At 49.6% G+C, this 25985-nt stretch overlaps 1 protein-coding gene across 2 annotated transcripts in view; it reads left to right on the plus strand.

The window, feature by feature from the left end:
• The first annotated feature begins 5844 nt into the window (after positions 1–5844).
• DNAJB12 (DnaJ heat shock protein family (Hsp40) member B12) overlaps positions 5845–25985 on the plus strand; it is a 22522-nt gene continuing 2381 nt past the window's right edge. The window contains exons 1-8 of one of the 2 annotated variants that reach the window (XM_027768891.1): positions 5845–6075; positions 16761–16941; positions 18352–18497; positions 20311–20496; positions 20611–20690; positions 22172–22281; positions 24372–24544; positions 25119–25270. In XM_027768891.1, the coding sequence (XP_027624692.1) occupies positions 5943–6075; positions 16761–16941; positions 18352–18497; positions 20311–20496; positions 20611–20690; positions 22172–22281; positions 24372–24544; positions 25119–25240 (1131 nt within the window). In that variant the 5' untranslated portion in view covers positions 5845–5942 and the 3' untranslated portion in view covers positions 25241–25270. The remainder of the gene's footprint in view (positions 6076–16760; positions 16942–18351; positions 18498–20310; positions 20497–20610; positions 20691–22171; positions 22282–24371; positions 24545–25118; positions 25271–25985) is intronic. The other variant, XM_027768890.1, reaches the window with a different exon arrangement.

Below are 25985 nucleotides of genomic sequence, written 5' to 3' on the forward strand. Positions count from 1 at the left end.
CAGAATGACTTTGCCTACAATGCATTAGGTTGTTGGTCAAGTCATGATATATTTTTCTGTGCAAAAATGCATTACGACTTTCTCAAAGACCCAATAGTAGGTAGACTGCAGTGGTATCCGGGTTGGAAACCATAATAATAATCCAGTTAATGAATGCTAGATGCTGGATAGGGGCACCGTTGCAGAGCTGGAGGGAAGTTAATGGATTTGAGATGATAGGTTAGAGAGTGATTTGGTTTGAGGGGCAGGGGGGGATATAAATTGGAGGATGACAAGGGAGAGTGAGTAAATTAGGATGAAGCCCAGATTTCTGCTTGGGTAACTGGGTGTACAGTGGTGCACCTCAGTGGGCTTGGGAAACTGAGAGGGAGAGCCAGGTTTGGGTGGAAGATGATGAGGCCATTTTTTGAAATGTTGAGGTGCCTGAGAGACACTCAGTGCAAGTATGTAGTAAGTAGATACCAGGGTCTGCACTCAGGAAAGGGGTGTAGGGTGGAGATATGATTTGGGAATCTCCTAGAAACCTGTGTTCCTGGGCCAGCAGTAACATGTTGGTTAAGGCATTTGGGTCCCACATGGCCAACTACATGGTTCAAGTCCTGGACCCAGCAGCTTCAAAATCACATTGGTATGTGGGTAAATGAAGGAGAGGGATCACAGCATGACCATTCCCCTGGGGGGTGACTTCTCACTTCCTCTCTCTCTCATTAGCAGATAGTGTAATGATTACTGGTCTCCCACATAGTTGACCACAGTGCAAGTCCCGGACACAGCAGCTTAAAAATCATGCTGGGCATGTGTGTGTGTGGGTGTGCCCAAAATCCCAAGAGGAGAATGGAGGAGAAGGAATTGTGGCATGGCTATCCCCCCGGGGGGTGATTTCTTGCTTTCTCTCTGTCTCTCTTTCTATTTCCAGTGAGTGCGTGTCCTATAGCAAAAATGTCTCTTAAAAAAAAAAAAAGATTAAATGTACTGAGCCAGCAGGTGGCATAGTGGTTAAAGTGCTGGATCCCACATGGCTGATTCTATGGTTCAAGTCCCAGACCAGTGGCTTTAAAACATACCAGGTGTGTGTGCATGCATGCCCAAAATCCTAAGGGGAGAATAGGGGGAAAAAAGGATTTCAGTGAGACTATGTTCCCTGGCAGAGGGGTAATTTCCCACTTTCCCTTTCTCTTTGTCTCTAGTGAGTGTACTTGCCCTATGGTAAAGATCTTAAAAAAAAAAAAAAAAAAATTTTTACCAGAGCTTGTATTCCATAAACTGTTCTAGACTGCTTTTCATAAAAGGTCAGTGGGACCAGCAGTTAGTGTAATGGCTATGTCATTGTACTCCCATGTAGTCGACCATGGTTCACGTCCCAGACCCAGTGGCTTAAAACTCATGCCGGGCACGTGTGCGTGCATGCCCAAGATCCCGAGAGGAGAATGAAGGAGAAGGGATTATGGTGTGGCCATCCCCCCGAGGGGTGACTTCTCACTTTCTGTCTCTCTATCTCTCTCTCTGTCTGGTGAGTACACACGCCTTATAACAAAAACCTCTCCAAAAAAACAAAAGCAAGGTCAGTTAGGTGTGAAAGAATTTCCCAAGGAGTGATCACGCACAGCTAAGGAGTGCTTCTTAATGCACTCAGAAACGAAAAGCCGTCTGAAGATAACTTCCCAGACTCCTACTCCCAAGTCTGTCAGCCAGCTGCAATGCTTCCTACACACACAGCCTATCTTCCTGTAAACAATGAGTTGTTCATGTGGCTATCTTAGGCCATTCCCTCACGTGTGCCCCAGATCCTACCTCCTCTGTCTACTGTAATGGTCTCTTTTCTTACCTACATTACCACAATTTCTTATCCAATTAAATAATTCCTATTACCAAATGTTATAAATATATAAATGCTATAATATATCACATCTTATAAAGAAAACTTGGGTCAGCCAATGGCTCAATGGTTAAGGCACTGGAACCCATTTGGTCAACTGTGTGGTTCAAGTTCCAGAACTAGCCCCTTGAAAAACACAATGGGTGCATGTGTGTGCATGTCCAGAATCCAAAAGGAAGGAGAGATGGAGGTAAAAGAACCACGGCATAACCATGCCCCATGGGGGTGCTTTCTCTTTCCCACTCTCTGTCTCTGTCTCTATTTGGCAAGAACACATGCCCTCTGGTGAAAAAAAGGAAAAAGAAAAATCTTCCCGAACCCACATTCATAACTTCTTGCATTTCATTCTTTCAGTTTCTTCAGCTTCACTCTCTTGTATCCATTCCTGTTGGGCTTTCATTCCTATCATCCATTAAAAGCAATTTCATCAAGATCACCACTGTCCCCCACATTGACAAATCCATTGGTCATTTCTCATTCCTTACATTACTTGGCTTCTCCAAAGGATTTGATCATTTTTTTTTTTTTGGAGAGATTTTCACTGTAGGGCGCGTGCGCTCGCCAGACAGACAGAGAGAGACATAGAGACAGAAAGCGAGAAATCACCCCCCAGGGGGGATGGTCACGCCGCAATCCCTTCTCCTCCATTCTCCTCTCAGGATCTTGGGCACGCACACACATGCGCCCGGCGTGAGTTTTAAGCCACCGGGTCTGGGACACGAACCGCGGTCGACTACATGAGAGTCCAGCGACATAGCCATTACGCTAACTGCTGGTTCCCAGGATTTGATCATTTTTTAAAAAATCTTGCCATACAGTGCATGAGCTTGCTAGAGAGAGACAGAGAGAGGGGAAGAGAGAGAGAAACACTAAGAAATTACCTCACTCCCCTGCCAGAGGGGGTGGCCACAATGCAATCCCTCCTCCTTTCTCCTCTTGGTATGTTGGGCACATCAGCATGCACACCTGTGTGCTTTTCAAGCCACTGGGTCTGGGACTCAAAGCATGTTGTTAGCCATGTGGGATTTAGACACCTTCACCACATTACTGACTGGCCTGATTTGATAAAATTTGACCCCTCTCTCCCTTTTGAAAATTTTGCTTCACTTGGCTTAATATTCATTCTCTTACCAAACTGCTCCTTTCATACTCTTCATTTTTCCATCTTTAGTAAAAGGAAATTCTGTCCCTCCAGTTTCTCAGGCTAAAATAATTGAAATCACCTTTGAATCCTCTCTCCCTCTCTCACATCCTACATCCATTCCATCAGCAACATTTGTTTTGATGTATCTTCAAAATATATCCAGAATTTGACTACTCACCATCTCCACCATTGATTGACCTTATTCAAGTTACCATGAATTTTCACCTGGATTATAGTAATAGCTTTCTAAGCCTCTGCCCTCATGGAGCTTAGACTCTAGTGTGATCTAGACAGTGATTTAGATAGTGATACGCTAGTGATAAAATAGTGCTAGGAAGTTATAGCTTCCTAACTCTCATCTGGATTATTGTATATTCTTGCCAAAACCTACATGAAAAAACAAGTAAGATATGGACTAAGGCCTAACTAATGAATTTCACAATCGGTAACCTTAACAAGATTGCTTTTACTGGAACAGTAGCCCTGAAAGAACCGGATCCTGATAGAACTGGATTCCACTCTGTAGTGCAATCCTTTATGCTACCTAAATTGTCTTCTTCCTCTTCCTGTTCCCCCTCTTCCTCCCTCTTCTCTTCTTCTTTATTAAATTGTGCCACAGGGTACCGGTGCTTGCCAGGGAGAGAGAAAAACCAAGAAATCACACCCAGCCCCTCCATGGGGCAAGGGCATATTGCAACCTTCCTCTATGTCTCCCTCCTATCAGGATTTTGGGACCAGTATGTTTTTCAAGCCACTGGGCTGGATTTCAAACTGCGCAGTTAACCATATGGGATCCAGTTGCCTTAATCTGCACCACTGGCTGGCCCTACCTGCTATTTCTCTCTTTTTTTAGAATTACTTATTTTTTTATTATTAAATTTGCTATAGGACACGTGAGTATGCATACATGAAATAGAAAGCAAGCCACCAGGTCCAGGATCTGAACTGCAGTTGACCATGTGGGAGTCCAGAGCCTTAACCACCACACCCCTCCTATCTCTTAACCACTAGACCACATTACAATGGGGCAGTGGGGCAGTAGGCCTCTACAGCAGTGATTTAAGAATTTATCAGATGGATGGCATAGTGGTTAAGGTGTTGGACTTCCACATGGTCAACTGCAGTTCAAGTCCCCAGATCTCTAGAGGAGAATGGAGAAGGGATTGTTATGTGGCCACCTGCCTGGGGGGAGGGGTGACTTCTCTCTTTCTCTCCATCTCTCTCTGGCAAACCAATACACCCTATAGCAAAACTCTCCCCCCCCCAAAAAAAAATGACTAGAGACAGAAACATGAGCATGAACAGAAGTTATTAGAGCTCAAAGCATAGGTGAGAGTACCTGAGTGAGACCTGAGCAGGTTCACAGGTTTGCAGGTTCCCACCTTTCCGTGGGGAAGGTCTCCTTTTATGGTCTGTCATGGGGTGGAGGGTAGAATAAGGATAAACTCTGCAAGCTCTGGTCTGGATGGGTGTCTATTGACTCTATTGACTCTCAGGAATGCGGCGGCTACAGGTGATTGCCAGAGGTGGTGCTAGACAGGTTGAACATCTGCTTTCCCTCTTGTAAACCTTATCTCAGGGGGTTTTATCTTGAGCTCTTACCCTAAGCAAGCTTACTTATTTCCTTAGGTAAGGCTCATTTTATGCCTTTTTCATTAACCCTTGTTTGTCTAGTATATGAACCCTCCACACACACACACACACAGGGCTGGCCCTGTAACTGCTCTTTCTCCTGAATTCCGGTACCTGTTAAAATGACAGCTTTTGAGGGGTCAGGTGGTGGTGCAGCTGCACTGACATGAGGAGAAACTCGATTTGCCCCAGAACTTTGCTGTGCACGGTGGTGTGCATGCACGCGCCCATGGTCCAGGTTGGCTGAGGCTGAGATTGGACTGCAGTGTTAGGGTGCTTATCTCTCTCTTTTTGAAGAAATGAACTTTTTCTAAAATGGCAACTTGTGAGAAATTTCTCTTATCAAATAGCGCTTCCTGGGACCAGCAGGTGGCATAATGGTTAGGTCGCTGGACTCCCACATGGTCCACTGTGGTTTGAGTTCCAACCCAGAGTCTTGAAACTTACACCAGGCATATGTGTGTGCCTAAAATCCCAGAGGACAATGGAGAAGGGATTGCAGCACTTCCTGTATCTCTCTCTTCGCTTCTCTATAGATAAAAAAATCTCTGGGGGCGGGGTAGGGGGATATAGGGCTTTCCACTCTCCCTGTATTTTTCATAGCGTTTATCACTACCTAAATATTAAATATATATTTATTGGATGTTTCCCACCCACCTACACACTAGATTGCAAGTCCATACGGTGAAGGCTTTCTCTCTCTTTTGTAAAGAGATTTTTGCCTTAGGGGGTGAGAAATCTTAGAAAGGGTGAGAGGGAAAGACGCCATAATCCCGGCTCCTCCATTCCTCTCCAGGGATCTTGGGCACTCACTCTAAGTGCCTGGCGCGAATTTTAAGCCACCGCGTCCAGGACTTGAACCGTGGTCAGTCACGTGGCAGTCCAGCAACGTAATCGCTAAGCCATCTGCTGGCCCCATGGGCAGAGGCTTTTTCTTGTTCACCACTGTCTCACCATCATATAACTGTGTCCGACGAGTAGTGGGTACTGAATAAATATCTGTTCAATTAGTCAGTAAGCGACCGCCGTCTGTGCAAACATACTCAACCTTAGGACTTCCAGAACGTGACACCTTGGGCTCTAGGAATATTGCTAACACCGAATCCAGACGTCCGACCCTCTCTTAGAAGACATACGGTAGCGCTTCCGCCTTCGCTCAAAACTCGAACAGCAGGGGCGGAGGGTTTGTGTCATCACCCCGCGCCGGCCTGCTCCGCGACGCGCCGGCGGCTGGCGCAGCCCTTCGCTCGCCCGGCCTCCCCCTCCCTGGTTCTGCGCTCTGGTTCCGCCATGGAATCTAACAAGGATGAAGCCGAGCGCTGTATTAGCATCGCCCTCAAGGCCATCCAGAGCAACCAGCCCGACCGAGCCCTCCGCTTCCTGGAGAAGGCGCAGCGCCTGTACCCGACGCCACGAGTTCGTGGTGAGTGCGAAACGCTGGAGACAGAGGGGGACATTAGAGCTGATGGGGGGAACCCAGGAACGGACCGACGGGAGCAGTTGGAGGAGGGGGAGGGGTGGCGAGGCGCGGCTACGCCTGCGCACTGGGGTGCGCGGTGGCTGCTGGGAGGTGTAGTCCCGCCCTCCCACGCCTCTGCGGGATGTTGGACACCTGCGGGCAGGGGCGGCCGGGACTTTGCCCGTCAAGGTGCTTGCGGAACCCTCTGGGATTTGAGGTTCCCGGGAATGAGATGCGCTGGCCGATAGGGCGAAGTGGACTTACCTGGAAGCGAATTCGAACTACTTTTCCCAAGGGGCCGTTCGGTGGCCCAGGGCCAGTTGCCGGCTTGAGAAATTTTATAGTTCAGGGAAATAAACATAACTCCTCCGGGGGAAAGAAAACATAACTCCTCCGGGGCAAAGAGTGGGTTCTAGAGAGGAAAAGACTTCCGACCTTCGGGCGCTTCTGGAAAGACGCCTCCATAACTTCAGTCCTCAGACTATGGCCAGAAACCGACCACCCTCCCGAAACGGGACCCTGGCTTTTTATCCACTGCACTCTGCCCCTGAGACCCGGCTCCTCGCACCCTCCCGCCAGTGAGGTTCGTAGTGGATGGCCTTGTTGGAGGTGCCAGCTTCAGCCAACCCCTGCCCAGCCCATCCTCACTCCCAAGAATCCATTAGTGGCAGGTCACATGGACTCTGCTAAGCATCAGCTGCTTTGTGGCCCGGACTGAAGGCTCCTAAACCAGGGAGAGTCTAGCGACGGTGTCTTTACTACTCGTCATCCCAGGAACTGCCCCGCACCCTGCTTTTTAATACAAGTTTTTAAATACAAGCTGGAGGGTAGAAAGATAACATGTTTTGTGCCTGTGGTTACTTGTTAGCTATCTGGCATGTGTCAGACGCTCAGAATTGGAAGACTCAGGTTAAGTCAAATAAGCCAGGCACAGAAAGAGAATACCACATGATCTCACTTAATTGTAGAATCTAAAAAAAGTTGATGTCATAGTAGGAGAGAGTAGAATGGTGGTTCCCAGAGGCTGGGAAGTGTAGTGGGGAGGGAGGGATTGGACAAAGTTATAGATGGGCGGAGCAGGTTCTATTGTTCTATTGCATGGTAGGATGACTATAATTCACATTAATATATTGTATATTTCGAAATGGCTATAAGAAATGACCTTGGGGAACCAGCAGTTAGTGTAATGGCTATGTCGCTGGACTCCCACATAGTCAACCACGGTTCGTGTCCCGGTCCCGGTGGCTTAAAATTCACGCCGGGCGCGTGTGCGTGTGCGTGCATGCCCAAGATCCCGAAAAGAGAATGGAGGAGAAGGGATTGCGGCGTGACCATCCCCCCTGGGGGGTGATTTCTCACTTTCTGTCTCTATGTCTCTCTCTGTCTGTCTGGCAAGGGCACGCGCCCTATAGCGAAAAACCTCTCCAAAAAAAAAAAATGACCTTGAATACTCTTAGCACAAAGAAATGATGAATGAGTTTGAGGTGACGAATATGCTAATTACTCTAATTTGATTATTACACACTATATGCAGGAATCCAAACATCACACTGTACCCCAAAAATATATAAAATTATTACATGTCAAATTAAATATAGGAAAAAAAAAAAAAAAGGAAGGCCAGCCAATGATGTGTTGGTCAAGGTGGCTGGATCCAACATGGCCAACTGACCAGTGGTTCAGCTGAAAAACATAGCAGGCTTGTATGTGTGCACCCATAATCCTGAGAGGAGAATGGAGGAGAAGGGATTGTGGCTGGCCATCCCTTCTGGAGGGTGCTTTTCCACTTTCCCACTCTCTCTCTCTCTGATGAGTGCATGTACCTCATAGCAAAACTTAAAAGAAAAATTAAAGAATTAGAAGACCTATGTCATGGGCCTGCTGGTGGCATAGTGGTTGGAGTGTCTTGATCCCACATGACCAACTGTGCAGTTCAAGTCCTGGACCTAGCAGCTTGGAAAACATGCCAGATGTGCGTGCTACATTCCCAAAATCCTGAAAGGAGAAACGGAAGAGAGGGGACTGCTGCATGACCATCCCAGCTGGGAGGTGCTTTCTCACTATCCCTCTCACTCTGTTTTTGTCTGTCTCCAGGGAGCACACGCCCTATAGCAAAAGTTAAAGAAGAAAAATACTATGTGACTTTTCTGAGCTCCGGTTTCCTTATCTGGGAATTTAGAGGGTTGGCACAAAAAAATGTGAATAACAATGATACCCATAGGGCCTTTTGGTTTAGAAAGCTCTTTCAAATGTGTTTTCTTTTTTAAAAAAAATTATTTTATTTAACTTTATTTACATTCTGTCCCCCCAGAGAGGGACAGAATGAGAAAGTGAGAAAGCAAAACTGCCAGGTCCCAGACTGAAATTGGAATCGGCCATGTGGGAATCCATTACCCTTATCCACCATGCCACCTGCTGGCCCCTCAAATGTGTTTTCTCATTTGGACCTACCCTGTCAGGGAGGTAGAGCATAGATCATTATCTTTATTATATAGATGAGGAAACATACCAGGTGTAAGGGACTGGCCCATGACTACATGGCTAGAAATTAGAAAGTTTTCTTCTTTTAATTTGCCAGAGGGTGTATGTATTCCCTCCCCCCCCCCACCAGAGAAAAACAGACAGGGAGATGGAGAAAGCATTCTCCCCACAATGGAGCATGGTCATACCACAATGCCTTCTCCATTTCTCTACCCTGTCAGGATTTGGGGCACATATACACGCCCACACATATACACACAGTGTGATTTTTTTTTTTTTGGAGAGATTCTTTTCGCTATAGGGCGCGTGTGCTCGCCAGACAGAGAGAGACATAGAGACAGAAAGCGAGATATCACCCCCCGGGGGGATGGTCACGCCGCAATCCCTTCTCCTCCATTCTCCTCTCGGGATCTTGGGCACGCACACGCACCCGGCATGAGTTCTAAGCCACCGGGTCCAGGACGCGAACCGCGGTCGACTACGTGGGAGTCCAGCGACATAGCCATTACGCTAACTGCTGGTTCCTACACACAGTGTGATTTTCAAACCACCTCAGGGGCCAAGATTTGAATTCTGAGGCTGATCGTGTGGGATCCAACTCCCTAGGCCACTGGACCAGCCCAGAAATTGGAAAGTTCTGTGACTGTAATTATTATTAAAGGAATGAAATGAAATTGAAGAGCAGCAGTCAGCCTCCTACACCTCCCTGCCCACATTGTGAAATTGAGAAAGGGAACCACTGGCAGAAGCAGCAGCCTCAAATGCCTGAACTTTCCTCTCTCCTGACTTTGCAGGTTGACCTTTGGCCCATTTGCCTCCGCCTAGAGAGGTCTGCAGTCTGTGTTTGCCAGGACTCTGGAGGAATCCTGCTCAAGGAGCTTCCCCATTAAATAAGTCACACTCTCTAAGTGGGGAACATGAGCGGGTAAGGGCCCTCCAGCTGTCAGAATTCTGCCTGGCTCTGATGTAGCTGAGACTCAGGAGAGGCAACTGAGAAAGGATGGTCACAACAGAGCCAGTGGGACTCTTTCTGGCAGCAGGAAGCTCCTGTTCAGGAGCTTGAATGAGTGTCCACTCCAGGGCTCCAGCTCAGGCAGAATTACCTGCTGCATGGTTGTCATTTTTGTGCTCTCTGGAAAGAATATATGCCTCAGGGCCAGCAGGTGGCACAGTGGTTAAGGGTGCTGGACTCCCACATGGCCGACTGCTGTTGGAGTCCCAGACCTGGTGGCTCTCTCTCTCTGTCTCTCTCTCTCATTCTTTTTCATTCTTTCCCTCTCTGGTCAAATTAAAAGAAATAAACAAGCAAATAAATAAACAAACAAACAAAAACACTTCATAACTGTGTAAACTTCATCTGGTGGCTTTGCAGCCCTACACTGAGCTGACATGGACCTGGTGTTAGTTTAGGTCAGGGGCTGGGAAATCTTAGTTTAAAAATATTAAATGATGGACCAGCCAGATGGCATGGTTGTTAAGGTTCTGGATTCTACATGGCTGACTGTGTGATTCAAGACCTAGACCTGGTGGTTTGAAAAAAACACTGGGCACAGCGGGTAGCAGCAGCAGCAGGCGGCATGGTGGTTAAGGCGTTGGACACTCCCATGTGGCCAACCATGTTCAAGTCCTGGACCTGGTAACTTGCTTTCTCACTTTCCTTTTCTCTGTGTGTCTGTCTTTCTCTGGTCAAATGAAAATAAATGAATGAATAAATAAAATTACATAAATAATTCTTTTAAAAACAACAACACACTGGGCACATGTGTGTGCATACTGAAAAAATCTTAAGAGGAGAATAGAAATGAGGAATTGCAACATGGCCGTCTCCAGGGAGTAATTTTTTTACTTTCCCTCTCTCTCTCTATCCCTCTCCAGCAAGTATACATGTCCTATAACAAAATTTTAAGAACTAATAAAGAAATGGATCTTGATTTCTGGGAGACATGTGGTGTAGAGTGAGTGACTTACATAAAATTAAAAAGTAGAAAATATACATTAGACAGGGCAAGTCCGTGGTGTGGTGGTTAAGGTGGCTGGATCCCAAGTGGCCAGCTATGTGGTTTGAGTCCTGCACCCTGCAACTTAAAAAACATGCTGGGCACACATGCATGCATGACCAAAATCTTCAAAGAAGGGAGAGATGGCGGAGAAAGGATTGCAGCATGACCATTCCCCGTGGAGGCTGTCCCCCACCACAACCATACTGTGAGCACAGGTACCCTCTGGCAAAAATTAAAAAAAAAAAAAAAAAAAAAAAAAGATGGTGGATGCTTTGGATTTTTGCTCATTCCAGATGTTCATTCAGTGCAACAGACTTTGTTTTGTTTATTTTAAAGAATTATTCATTTAACTTTTTAAAAAGAATCATCCGATTAATTTTTAATTTAATCCTATTTTAATTTATTTATCATTATTTTTTGATTTGCTACAGGGCACATGTGCTCATGAGAGAGAGATGGGAGGGGGGCAGAATGAGAAAGCAAGCTGCCAGGCCCAGGACTTGAACTGCTGTTGGCTAAGTGAGAGTCCAGTGTCCTAACCACTGTGCCACCTGCTGGCCCCTCTTTTGTGTGTTTTTTGGTTCTCAAAGTCCTGCTTGCTGCTAAGTGGTATAGCAGGATTGGTAAAATGTGATTCCTCATCTCAAAGAGCTTACAATCTAATGAAAGTGACAGATTTACAGAAAAATAAATTACAAGGCAAAAGGTAACATTGGGTCCTCAGGAAAGTCATGATGTATGTTTGCATAGAAAAACATGTCATGACTTTTCCAGTGACTCAATAAGTATGATTGAATGAAAATTAAGGACAAGGTTAGAAGCTGAAGGCTTAAGGATGGGCATGAAAAATCCAATCACTGCATCCATGGGTTCACAGTCATACGGGAAGATAGAAGAGTGCTGGGGAGGGAGGGTGGAAGACAGTCTCCTCGGTAATGAACAGTGTAGTGGGTGCTGAAGCAAGGGCATAAAAATACCATCTCAGGCTTGCAAGTGGTATGGCAGTTGGAGTGCTGGACTCCCACATGATTGACCGTGGTTTGTGTCCCAGACCTGGCAGCTTGCTTCCCCCACCCCTGGTCTCTCTCTAGCCAAATTAAAGAAATAATACTAATGACAAACACTCTTTTTTTTTTTTTTTTTTGTAGAGCGGTTTTTGCTACAGGGCACGTACGCTTGCCAGAGAGAAACAGAGAGAGAGAAAGTGAGAAATCACCCCCTAGAGGGGATGGCTACACCACAGTCCCTTCTCCTCCATTGTCCTTTTGGGATTTTGGGCACACAAGCACATGCACTCAGTGAGAATTTTAAGCCGCTGCTGGGTCCGGGACTTGAACCATGGTTAACTGTGTGGGAGTCCAGCAATGTAACCATTACACCATCTGCTGGTCCCATAAATAAATTATTTTTTTTCTTTGTGGGGGGAGAGATTTTCGCTATAGGGTACGTGCACTCGCCAGACAGACAGAGAGAGACATAGAGACAGAAAGCGAGAAATCACCCCCCAGGGGGGACGGTAACGCCACAATCCCTTCTCCTCCATTCTCCTCTCGGGATCTTGGGCACGCATGCACATGCGCCCGGCGTGAGTTTTAAGCCACCGGGTCCGGGACGCGAACCCACTACGTGGGAGTCCAGTGACATAGCCATTACAATTTCTCGCTTTCTGTCTCTATGTCTCTCTCTGTCTGGTGAGCGCACACGCCCTATAGCAAAAAACCTCTCAAAAAAAAAAATAAATCAATAATTTTTAAAGAAATAAATAATGTCATCTAACATGAGATATGGCTTTGGAGAGTAAAACAGGAAGGTACAAGACTTGGGAAAGGCACACCAGGAAAAGGCATGGGTGCCGGAAGCTGTAAGGGGTTTGGGAGAAGGGATTGAGTGTAGTAAGACTTAGAGGCCGCGGAAGTCATAATTGGTATATAGCGAAGATTAGGTAGGAAAGTAAGATGGGGCTAGATTATGCAAATTCTCTTCTGCCAGGCCAAGATATTTTCACTGTATTTTGTAGTTAGTGAGGAAACCATTGAAGTTTCTGGTAGAAAGAATAAGATGAAGGTACTTTTAAAAAATTATTTTTTCAGGCCAGCAGGTGGCATGGTGGTTAAGGTTCTGGGTCGCACATGGCCAACTTCATGGTTCAAGTCCTAATAAACCCAATGGCTTGAAAAACACAGTAGGGGTGTGTGTGTGTGTGTGTGTGTGTTTCAAGTGCTGGACCCGGTGTCTTGAAAAACACACTCGGCATGTGTATCTGTGTGTGCACGTGCACCACAAGTCCTGATAGGAGAATGGAGGAAAAAGGATTGCAGTGTGGCCATTCCCCGGGGACGATTTCTCACTTTCCACTCTATATCTCCCTCTCTGTCTCTCTCGCACATGCAAGCACCCTAAAGCCGAAAATCTTACATTTTTTTTTCTTTATCATGATAGAACATGTACACAGGCATATGACAGAGAAAGAGGGAAGGACCTGCCCATTGGATCCTAGGCACTTGTGCGAGTGCCCAACCTATCTCAGGCTGACCAAGATTGGAACTGAGGTGACCACATGGGATCTGGCTTCTCTTGAGCAGCACATTACTACTGCACCAGAGAGCCAGCCCCAGAGGGTATTCTTTAAAAAGAACAGCGTATTAGGTTAGAGAGGGAGGAGAGACTCGGGGCAGGAAACGAGTTAGGTGACAGTGCCTTGAGTAGGTTAGAAGTTATGAGAGCCTGAGATGGGGCAATATGGGAAAGACAAGGTCACTGGGGAGGTCATTGTGTGAAAGAGGAATGTGAGGAGAATCACTTGGAATGTCGGGGAATCAGAACCGAGACCTGTGTGACTAAGCAGCAGCCCAGGCTGAAGGACTGGGGTGGAGAGAGGCAGGCAGAGTGGGAGGTGCCAGAGGAACTGTCAGCTGGGAACGCAGGAGAGAGCTCCAGCTCTCTCTCTCCATAGAGAGAAAGTTGCTGCAGGCACATCCATGGGCCACATCTGCCCATAGCCATTGGGCCAAGGTGGAGGAAGCAGCGAAATGAGATGGAGCAACAGCAGAAGAGGCAGTCCCAGGAGAGGGCAGCAGCCAGTAGCCATGGAGAGGTGAAGGAGGTGGTAAGCAGCACTGTCAGATGCCGCGGAGGCCAAATGGGAGAAGGACAAGACAGACGTGAAAGGGAAGGGTCAAGACTAAGAATGCTCTTGGAGAAGTAGGACAGATGGAGGGAGGGACCGGGATCCGGGAGGGGAGGCTCAGAGCAACCTTGAAGATTGTGGAACCGCACATGTCAGCCTCCTCAGTATAAAGGACGTGAGGGGACTTAAAACTCCTGCGCGAGGTGGGGCAGGGTGGCACCCAGGGCTGGACAGTTAACTGCAGGACGGTAGCTGGGCCCTAAGTTGGGAGGTCACAGAGCAGGAGTAATAGAACCAATTGGTCCCTTTCTGGGCGTTTCTGTCTGGTACCTGGCAGCCTGCTACTCATTGACTTTGCCTGAGACTAGCAACAATGGTGGAAAACACCCAGTTTTTCAGGGAGCTCATGAGAACACCTATAGGCCTCCGTTTCTCAGCATACAAATAATGGTTGGTCTGGATGATCTCTGACCAAGTCGGGAAGGCCAGACATCAGGAGAGGGGAGAATGGTTGCTAAAGAATTTTGGCATTCATGATCTGGGAGTCAGGATCTGAGGGTGAGAGAGGTTCTTGTGCTGGTGAAATCCCAGGGTGGGATTGACTGCTAAAGTCACTCAGCCATCATGAGTCTCACTGTGTGCTCAATCTTTTCATTCACTTTCTTTTTATTGCCAGAGGGTACACGTGTTCCGAGAGAGGGAAAGAAGAGAAAGAGAGAGGGAAAGTAAGAAAGCAAGCCAGTTGTTGGGATGTGGTCATGCCACAATCCCCCTTCCTCCATTCTCCATTCCACCAGGATTCTGGGCACATATGCATTCATGCCTGGTGTGTTCTTCAAGCCACCAGGGCTGATTGTCAGCCATGTGGGATCTAGCTCCCTTAGCGATTAGTTAGGACTGACCCTCACATTATTTTGTTGAATCCTATTTACCCTTCCAAGCAATCCTATAAGGTCAGGAATCTTGTCTTCACTGAAGAATTAGCTAAGGACAAGGCCATGCAGCTAGTTAGCAAAGGGCCCAGAGCTGTCAGTCTCCAATAAACAGAATGGGCCCTTTGCCCACTCTGGCCTCCCTTTTCTGACTCACTTGGAGCACTGCGGTACATGGAGAGAGGGATCAGCAGTTGGAGTAATGGCTATGTCACTGGACTCCCATGTAGTCGATCGTGGTTTGAGTCCCGGACCCAGTGGCTTAAACTCATGCCAGGCGCATGTGCGTGCGTGCCCAAGATCCCGAGAAGAGAATGGAGGAGAAGGGATCGCGGCATAGTCATCCCCCTGGGAGGTGATTTCTCGCTTTCTGTCTGTCTATCTGTCTTTCTGGCGAAGGTATGTGCCCTATAGCAAAAACCTCTCCTAAAAAAAAAAAGGTACATGGAGAGATACTGGAAGTTTTGCCTGATAACAAAAGTAGCAGTAACAGCTATTTGCTAGGCATTGTGCTAAGTTTCATATATGTATCCACACATGTATGAGGATGGTATGGTTTTGCATAGAGTCACTAAATTAACTGTCTCAGATGACCCCACCAGCAAGTGGCCAAGCCAGGTTTGAACCCGTCAGACCCTCTCACTGCCAAGTCTAGTTTGAGGAGGGTCAGCCCCTGGTGGCTTTGGCTGTGGGAGTTCTCTCAGCCACTGCTCTCCCAGGCCCGTGTTATTCTCTTCCACTGATTTCTAAGGTCTGCCAGCTGTGCTGAGAGGGTCAGAGCCAGGCCTTAGGCTGCTCTGCCTCCTAACTCTTTTGTGATGTTGTTCATCAGCCTCTTGTGCCATGAGGGATGTAAGAGTGAGTCAGGACAAGGCAGTCACATCCCACGGACCTGGCAGGGGGTACCCAGGCCACAGGAGAGACCTAATTGCCAGCCATCAACGCGAGCAGGAGTCCTCTGTGACCTGGAGCACATTCGTTCTCCTTTGGACTTTGTTTCCACAGTGTAGGAAAATTAGGGTGGCTAACACCCTGTAACTGCCCTGAAAAGCTTCCAGAGTCTTCCCTGAGAAGGCCCGTCCCATCTCCTGGCTGGTGTTCCCGTGTACCTGTGGCAACTTGATGACTGGTTATGTTGCCTGTAGAACTTACCAGGATCAGACTCAGCCTGGACCAGCTTCCAGAGATACCAGAATAAAAGCTTCTCTAGGAGCTCCAGGGACCAGCAGGTAGCATGATGGTTAAGGTGGCTGTATCCCACGTGACCGACGGTGTGGCTGGACCCAATGGCTTGAGAAACGCAGTGGGCATGTGTGCGTGCGTGCCCAAAATCCTAAGAAGAGAGTGGAGGAGAAGGGATTGTGGCATGGCCATCTCCCCTGGGGAGTGCTTCCTCTCTCTCATGAATGCATTCGCTCTCTAGTTGTTGTTGTTATTATTATTATTATTATTATTTAAATTTTGTTATAGGGCGCATGCTCTCACCAGAGACAGAGAAAGAGAGAGAAAGAGAGTGAGAGAAAGCAAGAAATCAGCCTCCAGGGGCAATGATCATGGCACAGTCCCTTCCCCATTCCCCTTTTGGGATCTTGGGCACACAGGCACACATACCCAGCATGATTTTCAAGCCACCGGGTCAGGGACTTGAACTGAGCCGTTGGTCATGTGAGATCTAGCACCTTAACCTCCATGTTACCTACTGCCTACCCCTAAAAAAAATTTAGAATACTTTAAGGTTTATTAATAAAGCCCAAGTGTGCCTTTTGAAGATTATCAGAATATCAAAATTCTGCCTAAATTTAAAAGGAAAAAATATATATGTACATATATTATCTGAAAAATAAAGCAATTATTGTAATTTTTCTGTGAATGATATAGATTTAGTATTTTTATTTTAAAAAGTAATGTTTAAGTGAAAGAAAAAGCCCTATACCCTGCCGTCTGAGGACTGTGGATCTCAAGAAGGCAGGCGACTATCCCATGAGTAGCCAGATCAGGAAGGAGCTGGTGACTTGCCGGGAGGGGAAGCGTGCGGGATGTAGGGGACCTTCAGCCAAGGCACTAGCCCCGCTGGAGCAGGACCCTCAATGGTTTCCTTGCCTTGCACAGCCCTGATCGAGTCCCTCAACCAGAAACCACAGCCTGCTGGTGACCAACCCCCACCCACAGAAGCAGCTCACGCCACCCACAGGAAAGCAGGTGGGACTGATGCCCCCTCGGCCAACGGTGAAGCTGGAGGAGGGGAGAGCACCAAAGGCTACACGGCAGAACAAGTGGCAGCCGTGAAGAGGTAGAGCGCGTGCTGGGCGGGCAAGACCGGAGCCCAGGGAGAAGGCCCTGGCGGTGCACCCTCCACCTCACTTCTGTCTGTGCCCTGAGTGGAGTCTTGGAAGGGTGTTGGAGGGTAGTGGAGGCCCAAGGAGTCTAACTTCCCACACGGTCCTGGAATACAGTGTGGAGCCAGGACCCCGCTGTCTCCTCCCACCAAGACGACCCACAGCAGAGGCTGGAAACCCTGACATGCCAGCTTCCTCTGCCACTGGCCAGGCGGGCCCTGGGCCTCCTGATACAGCTTTGTTTGTCAGACAGAGTAGAGCCTGCTCTCCCCTCCAGATTCTCCCCCACTCCCAACAAAGACCCTTTCAGACCAGAGCTTGTGTGGGTGGAGCAGAGACAAGAGGAGTTAGCTCACTGCTAGGCGTGAGAGCAACCAGCCATGGCTTCTTAGGACTGGACGCTCCCAGCTCTCACCCTCCCCAGGCCTCCGCCAGCTGACTTGAGAATCCCTGGGAGGACATGCCTGTGTGTCCTGGCTGCTAGTGAAGACTCTGGCAGGCTGGCTTTGGGACCGGGGGCAGCCGGCATGTGACCACCTATGAATATGGCTTGTCACGAAAGCACAGGCCAGGTTTTTACACCTCTGACCTAGCAGTGCTTTGACCGGCCCCCCCCTCAGTTGTAGACAGTAGAAACTGATGGAGGAGGGGCGGGAGTGCCTAGAGAAAGCCAAGAACCAGGAGGTTCCCAGGGGCCGATGTGAATGTGGGGCTCGATGGGAGAGAAACAGGCTATCTTTGGGACACTGTGATCAGGGTGAACAGATAACCTGTGGTTTCGGACCTATATTCTATATACCCAAGACTCAGGTTGCCAGGAGAGAGTAAGTTGGCTGAGGGACACGTGCACCAGGTGCTGAGGTCTCTGACAGGCACTGACAGTCCACCCAAGCTGGCCTCCAGTGAGGGTGCTGTTAGCAGGAAGAAAAGGGATACTGGCCACGCAGAAAACAGCCTCTTAAATCCTACTTGTGTTCCTTTATTCTCTTAAAGAATTATTTAATTTTATTTCCTTTTTTTTGTTGTTGTAATTTGCTACAGGGCACATGTGCTCACCAGAAAGAGACAGGGAGAGCATAAAAGCAAGCTACCAGGTCAGGGACTTGAACTGTGGATGGCCATGTAGGAGTCCAGCACCTTAACCACCATGCCACCTGCTGGCCCCACTACATGCATTCTTGGTGTTGCCGTGGGCCCTGCGGGCATCGTCACAGTTGGAGCACATGAGGCTGCCTGGTGCCCGAGGTCGGACAGCTGACCCTGCTGAGCCCTGCAGCCTGTGGAGCCTGTGCCCACACTGCCTGTTCCTGCCCTACCTCACTGCATAGCCCTGGCCCCCCACCACCCTCTTCTCCCTCCCCCAGGGTCAAGCAATGCAAAGATTACTACGAGATCCTGGGGGTGAGCAGGGGGGCCTCAGATGAGGACCTGAAGAAGGCCTACCGCAAACTAGCCCTCAAGTTCCACCCGGACAAGAACCATGCACCTGGTGCCACTGAAGCTTTCAAAGGTAAGCTGGCCTGGATCTCTGGTGTTATCTCCATCCTTGGCAGAGAGTAAGAGGCCAAGTCAGCTTTCCCAGGAAGGCCCCCAGGCTTAGCCACCTCTAGCCATGCAGAGTCTGTCAGAGGTCAAGTAGCTCCACTCCTGCCTCCCCTTGCTCCTCATCCCTGGGTGACAGGAGGAACTGAGCTGTGTCTCCCGAGGTTACACAGTGACCAAGACTCGTCCACATGCTTTTCATCCTGGCGCCTTGTAGCTGCCCATCTCAGGAAGTCTCCCTCACTGAGGGGCCTCTGGTGCACCCCTCAGTACCGGCAGCTTCGGTCAGTCTTCCCATACATCCATAGCCCTTGCAGTGGAGGCCTCAGGTTGGTTGATTCTGGGATGAGTGCTTCATGAGCTGGAGCTGTGAGCTGCCCTTCACTCATTGTATTGGATCTACCCGGAAGGCACCATGGGCACTGACCACAGCTCTGTGGTGCCCACATCCATGGCTGCCTCCTCTCGTTCCCACCTGTTCACCCCCTGCTTACCTTTGGGAGACAGCATGTGACAAGTCCTGCCTGGCCCGGCAGGCACCTGTGCAGTCCTGGGCCATGACCAGAGCCAGAGGGCAGCACGTGGCTAAACAGACCCCAAAACCTGGCATGCTGCCTCCCAGGATGTGCCCCCGAGGGAGGAGGACAAGGGGGAGGGGTGAGCCAGCCCACCCTGACCTCTGCCTGCAGCCAGTCCCAGCATGTCCTAAGAAGCCACTTCTGGCCTTGGCAGAAAGGGGGTCTGCCGGGACCAGCAGTTAGCGTAATGGCTATGTCGCTGGACTCCCACGTAGTCGACCGCGGTTCGAGTCCCGGACCCGGTGGCTTAAGCTCACGCCGGGCGCATGTGCGTGCGTGCCCAAGATCCCGAGAGGAGAATGGAGGAGAAGGGATTGCGGCGTGGCCATCCCCCCTGGGGGGTGATTTCCTGCTTTCTATCTCTCTGTCTCTCTCTGTCTGTCTGGCGAGCGCACGCGCCCTATAGCAAAAACCTCTCAAAAACAGGGAGTCTGCCCACCACATTTCTAGGGGCTGCAGATCATGAAGCAGGTACAGCTTTGACCCAGTGCTCTGGGAGCAGGGGTGGCTTGAGGAGTGAGGGACTGAGGAGGGCCCAGAGCTGGGTCCTTTGGGCCCAAGCTTCTCGCCCAAGGAGCTTAGGGAGGGTTGGGCGGCAGGCTGAGTAGGAAACAGCACCTGAGGCCTGGACCCCAGGGAGGAGGACACGCCCTGGTCACATCACCCAGGGATTTGGCCCCTCCCAGCAGCTCCTGTTCACAACAAGGTCATCATGTGTTTGTCTTGCCTCTCTGACATCGGTATCACATAACCTCCAGAAAGGGGTGCCCCATCCCACTGGGCACCTAAGGAATGTAGTTTTCATAAAGTCAGAGAGAAAACTTGAAGCAAGATACACCTGGATTTGATTCCCAGCTCTGCAATACCAGAGCTCCTGAACCTTGTTTCTCGTTGGTAAAATGGATAGGGTTGCTGTTCGGAGTGAATGAGACACAGCCCCTACCAGGCCTGGCACACAGAATAAGCTCGGCCATCATCCAAGGAGCCTGGGTGCTAAACCTGCACCCAGCCAGGATGCCCAGGTTTCCTCACAGTCTAGTGCATGCCCCTCTCTCCACACATGCCCCACGGCCAAGCTTCCTGCTGGCCCAAGGACTCCTGCTTCCTAAAGCACCACAGTTCCTGAAAACAGTGAACACCTGCCTGGGGAGCCTCCAGCGCACCCCAGCACTCCCAGGCCTGACCTTTCCACCTCCTTTCCAGCCATTGGCACAGCATATGCGGTACTTAGCAACCCCGAGAAGAGGAAGCAGTATGACCAGTTCGGAGACGACAAGAGCCAGGCAGCCCGGCACGGCCACGGGCACGGGGACTTCCACCGTGGCTTCGAGGCAGACATTTCTCCTGAAGATCTCTTCAACATGTTCTTTGGCGGTGGCTTCCCTTCTAGTAGGTCACCCTCCCCACAGCCAGGTCTCCTGGGGGTGACGGTGGAGGGCTACGTTGCCAGCCTTTCCCCCTCCCAGCAGCCTCAGCTCCTGACTCCGTCCCCCTGTCTTCTAGGTAATGTTCATGTCTACAGCAACGGCCGCATGCGCTATACCTACCAGCAGAGGCAGGACCGCAGGGAGAACCAGGGTGATGTGAGTGAGGAAGGTCCTGGGGAGAGCAGGGGGAAGGCATTGTGCCCACCCCAGTGTGTAGGGCCTGGAGGAGGGAATCACATTTTAGACCAGCAGTGCCCCAACAATTAGCCTAGGAGCCATTCTGCCAAGCGACACCAGAGGGCGCCACACTCCACATTTCCCACAGGAGCAGGGCTTGATGGCCTCTGTTGGGAAATGTCATACTGAAACTTCTCCATTGCAGACAATCCTAGTGTGAATGGCCTCTATGCAGCCATAGTGACATTTTCCAAGCAATGAAAAGTTACTGTTTGTAAGAGAAGTGTAAAGGATGACAGCATAGGTGCTGGCTCTTGCCTCTTTGTAGCGCTGTTAAAAACTATATACAAAACCGTAACTATACAGTGCTTCAAATACATTTGTATGCCACAGATGGAACAGCCAGTGGGCCAGAATGAAAGTTTCACAGACAATTGCAGAGCGTTTAAAGCTCTGGTAGGCAGAGGGGTTGCTTTTGTTCTGACAAGGTTTGTTCGTTTTTTAAATAACTTATGTTGTGGCCCTGGCACTGGCCCTGCGGCCTACTGTTTAAGGAGCCAGATCCCACATGGCTGGCCGTAGTTAAGAGTCCTGGCTCTGATAACTTGAAAAATATGTTGGATACGTGTGCATCTGTGCCCCAAATCCACCAAGATGTAAAAATGGGGGAGAAGAGCACCAGCACACCCCATTGGTGGGTGCTTCTCACCCCTCCCACCCCTCGTCTCTGTCTCTGAGTACATATGCTCTCTGGCAATTAAATAATTGATTTAATTAAAAATTTAAAACTTTTATATTTAATATACAGTAGAGGATTTTTTTTTAATGCTAGAGGGCACGTATATGTACATGATGGGAAGAGAGAGAGTGCATGCGCGTGCATGCACCCCCAAAGGGCCTGGGCATGCACACGTGCACCCAGAATGTTTTTCAAGCTGATGGGGCATGGACTCGAACCCTGGTAGGCCATGTGGGATCTGGCTTTCTCTGCATAGTGCCTAACCACTGTGCTATGGAGCTGGTGCAAAAGAATTGTTTAATTCCCAGATTACTAGGCAATAATACATTTATTATGAATTGTATTTCTGTTTAATGGGTAATTTTAATTGGTAATAAATGAGTTTATATGATCCCAAATTCAAAAAGCCACATATAGTACAAGTCTCCTTCCAGCCCCGGCTCCTGGAGGTGGCCACTTTTGCTGCTTTTTTTGGTATTCTTTCACAAGTAAGCGTGTATGCCACGCTCCCTCCTGTGTTTAATACAATTGCTGCTTTGTTTTTATCTGGGAAAGCTGACAAGTAGAGGGGGTTCTGTATCGGGGGACTAATATGGGAGGGAATGAGTGAGTGTGATGTTAAGGCCCTTAGGCTCTATTGAACTAAGGGAACTGGTGGCATTGTGACCAATGCCATCCCCTGTGCAGGTCTAGCATGGTGACCATTGTTTCTTCCCCCCAGGGTGGGCTAGGGGTGTTTGTCCAGCTGATGCCCATCCTCATCCTGATCCTCGTGTCAGCTCTCAGCCAGCTCATGGTGTCCAGCCCACCCTACAGTCTGAGCCCAAGACCGTGAGTACCTGCAGCTGGAGCAAGGTCAGGGTGGTGGGCAGACTAGGGGCTCTGGTCTCCCCCATCAGGGATCTTCCCATGTTGATTTTTTAAAACTATATTCATTTATTACTTCCATGAGCAAGACAGACAGAGACACAGCACTTCCAACAGGGTCTTGAATGCTACTCTCTACCTCCAGCCTCAGGCAGCCCCCAGTCATGGGCACACATAGGCGTGGCATAGTCAGGGAGGTCTCTGGCCATGAACCTGGAACCTTCCCATGTGGGTCAGCCTCACAGAGCACTGCCTTTTATTGCTGAATCACTATCTAGCCCTTCTGGTAGGTTTTTAATCACAATGTAGAAAACTGGCTTAGAATCAAGAAAATATACATTCTCTGTGGAGCTGTGGTTTTTGATCTTTTTAGTATCATAGACCCCCAGGAAAATGCAGTGAAATCTACCAGACTTTTCTCTAGAACAATACACATACAGTTTTGCATATATTTCCTAGGCTTCATGACACCTTCCTTACTCCATCTTATCTACTGACCCTGAATTAATCTCTGCTCTTAAATTCTGGTTGAGGGAAATGGGACAGCAGGTAGTTTGGTAGTTTAAGTGCTGGACTCCCACGTGACTAACTACGGTTCAAGTCCTAGACCCGGTGGCTTGAAACTCAGGCCAGACGCACATGTGTGTGTGTGTGTGTGTGTGTGTGTGTGTGTGTACATGTGCCCAAAGTCCCAAGAGGAGAATGGAGTCGAAGGGATTTTGGCATGGCCATCCCCCTTGGGGGGTGATTTCTAACTTTCCCTTTCTCTGTCTCTGTCTGTCTTTCCCTCTCTCCTGTGAGCACACACACCCTATGGCTAAATTTTAAAAATTAAAAATAAACCTTAAAAAAAAATTTTAGTTGGAACCTCTGAGACTATGGAAAAAATAAGGACTCTAAAGTCCGACATAACAAGGGTAAACTTGAATCCCACTTCTCCACTAAGAAGCTGTGTGAGTTTAGACAAGTGACAGCCTTGGTTTCCTCATCTATAAAATGGAAATAATAACATCCACCTGCTTGTGAAAACTAGTGAGTAATGCATATAAAATGTCTGGCTCATTAGAAATGCCCAGCAATGGGGCCAGCAGAAGGCATGGTGGTTACATTGCTGGACTCCCACATGGCCAACCGCGGTTTAAGTTCTGGTGGCTTCAGATTCCACTGGCATATGCCCTATTGAAAAAAAAAAAAAAAACTCTCCAAAGAAAAGAGAGAGAGAAATACCCAGAAATATTTGTTGAATAAATATTTGGTCTCAATTGCCAGTTATTTGACCTTTGAGGTAGCAGCTTCCCTCATTTATTCCAGCACCAGCCCAGTATCTCATGCGCATTGAGTGCTCAGTTTCTGTTGGTAAAAGCGGTCTGCTGCCACCCTTGGCCTGCCTCTGGCCAGGACCCTAGCAGGATCTATCTTAGCCAACAGGAGGCAGTGTTGGTCTGGCTCTGTCCAGCCCTTCTGGCAGATTTTCCATCACAGTGCAGAAAACTGGCTTAGAATCAAGAAAATATACATTCTCTGTTGAGCTGTGGACAACTCTGCCTCCTGCTGGCTGAGACTCTCCGTGGGCTGATACCAGCCCCTCTGCCTGCGGCTGGAGAGATGCAGTGGGTAGGCAGGGGCTGGCCTTCCCTGAGTACTGGCTTCTGAGTGTGAAGCTTTCCTGCAGCCTACAGACCCTGTGATCGAGCTAAAAGGGTCCCTGGAGTCCTTCCTCCCTAAGCTCTTAGCTCTACACCAGGAGCTCCTGGATAGGTAGGCAAGGCCCTGGCAGTTGGCTTAGAGGATGAATGGGGAAACTGAGGCGTGGGAGGGAGAACCCTGAGTAAACAGTGGTAAGCAGAGAGCCTAAATTCCGGAAGGGCTGGCTGCAGTCTGGGCCACGTGTAGGAAGTCCTGCCCCTCCTTCAGACCCTCGATTGTGTAGTGTGATGTCTTGCTCTGGTTTGGGAGGGATCGGCTGCACTTGTGGCTGTGGGACCCCATTATCCTTAGAGCCGCCCTGGGCCCAGGGACCTGTGCCCACTTGTGCCTGGTATATTCCTGGCCAGGTCGGTGGGCCACATCCACAGGCGAGTCACTGACCACCTGAACGTCGTCTACTACGTGGCAGACACCTTCTCTGAGGAGTACACGGGCTCCAGCCTCAAGACAGTCGAAAGGAATGTGGAAGATGATTACATCGCCAATCTCCGAAACAACTGCTGGAAAGAAAAACAACAGAGTGAGTGTGCATGTGGGGGTGTGTGTGTTTGTGTGGGGGCAAAGCCCGAGAGCAAGGAAAGGAGAAGCCCTGCTCAGCCAGGGCTTATGGGCCCAGCACCTGGCACTGCCCTGCTCCAGCCACCTCCCAGCCAAGAGCTGGGCTCTGCTCATGTGTGTCCCTGGGTCTGGGAGCCAGGGGCCACCTGGTGATTTCCTCCTGGCTCCGGCAACCCACTGCAGTCAGCCTGTCATCTTGGTGGCCAGAGGTGAGTAGGTGGAGACAGACTGGAGCAGATTCTGGCCGCCTACTGGTTGCATGCCCAGATCCGTGAGACCCAACAGGAGGTCTGACCAGGGTGACAAGGACACCTTGGCCGGCCTCACCATCATTCTAGAAGAAGGGGCCTCTGCCAGCCCTCTTTCAAGGTGGGACCATATAGTCTTTGTCCCTCCAGGGTCTTCCCTGGTGGAAGGCCAGCTCAGCCCAAGCTCCTGGGCCTGTGACAGCCTTCCTCCTCCCCCACAGGCCCAGGCAGCACCCTGGCAGGCTGGGTGTGCAGGGTGTGTCCTGAGCCTGCCACATTGCTTTGCAGAGGAAGGATTGCTGTACCGGGCCCGCTACTTCGGCGACACAGATATGTACCACAAAGCACAGAAGATGGGCACCCCGAGCTGTAACCGACTGTCAGAGGTGCAGGCCTCCCTGCATGGATAGTCCTGGGCCAACCACGCCACCGAGGTCGAAGTATGAGCCAGAGCTGCCTCTGCCCTGCAACTCCTGGCAGTTTTGGCCCTGGTCATGAGGCCAAGGAAAGGGAGGGGGAGGAAGCCTGGTGACTGGGGCAGTGACTCTTGCCTCAGGATGACCTCCAACCTCCAGAGACTCTAGGGCCTACCTGGAAACTGAGGTCTGTCTTAGCCTTCTAGTAATGCTCTTCACCCTCCACCCCACCCTCCTCCCTGACTCTGGGGCTGTGGGGTGCCCACAGTGCACTGCAGCCATCAGGCACTGTGGCCCTTTCCTGAGCTCAGCAGATATTGTCTGTGCCTAGGTATTTAGGCCATCAAATACTACTGAGCCCAAGATAGTTCCCCCACACTGCCCAACTGGCATCAGGAAGAACTGTGGGTGTGGTGGGCCAATAGCCCCCCTTCCTCTCCTTCCAGGCAGGAGGGAATGAGTGGAATGAATGTGGAGCCATTGGTGGGCAAGAGCTGACAGGCTCCCAGGCAGCAGCAGCTGTGCCCCTGAGCACCCCCGACAGCCCTGGCAAAGCTCAGGCACTGCTAGTGCTCCTGCACCTGGCAGCCTGGAAGCCACAGGCATCCGGCCCTGCCCAGCTTCTCGCCTGTGGTCTGAGGAACAGAACAGAAGGTCATGAGTTCAGGGTCAAACCAGCCATTCAGCATGAAGGGCTAGGGACAGCAAAGAGCTGGCCCCTGTGTGTGGGTCAGTGGCT

This window comes from Tupaia chinensis, unplaced genomic scaffold, assembly GCF_000334495.1.
Source record: "Tupaia chinensis unplaced genomic scaffold, TupChi_1.0 Scaffold148012_1, whole genome shotgun sequence".
In the NCBI taxonomy this organism is placed as follows: Eukaryota; Metazoa; Chordata; class Mammalia; order Scandentia; family Tupaiidae; genus Tupaia; species Tupaia belangeri.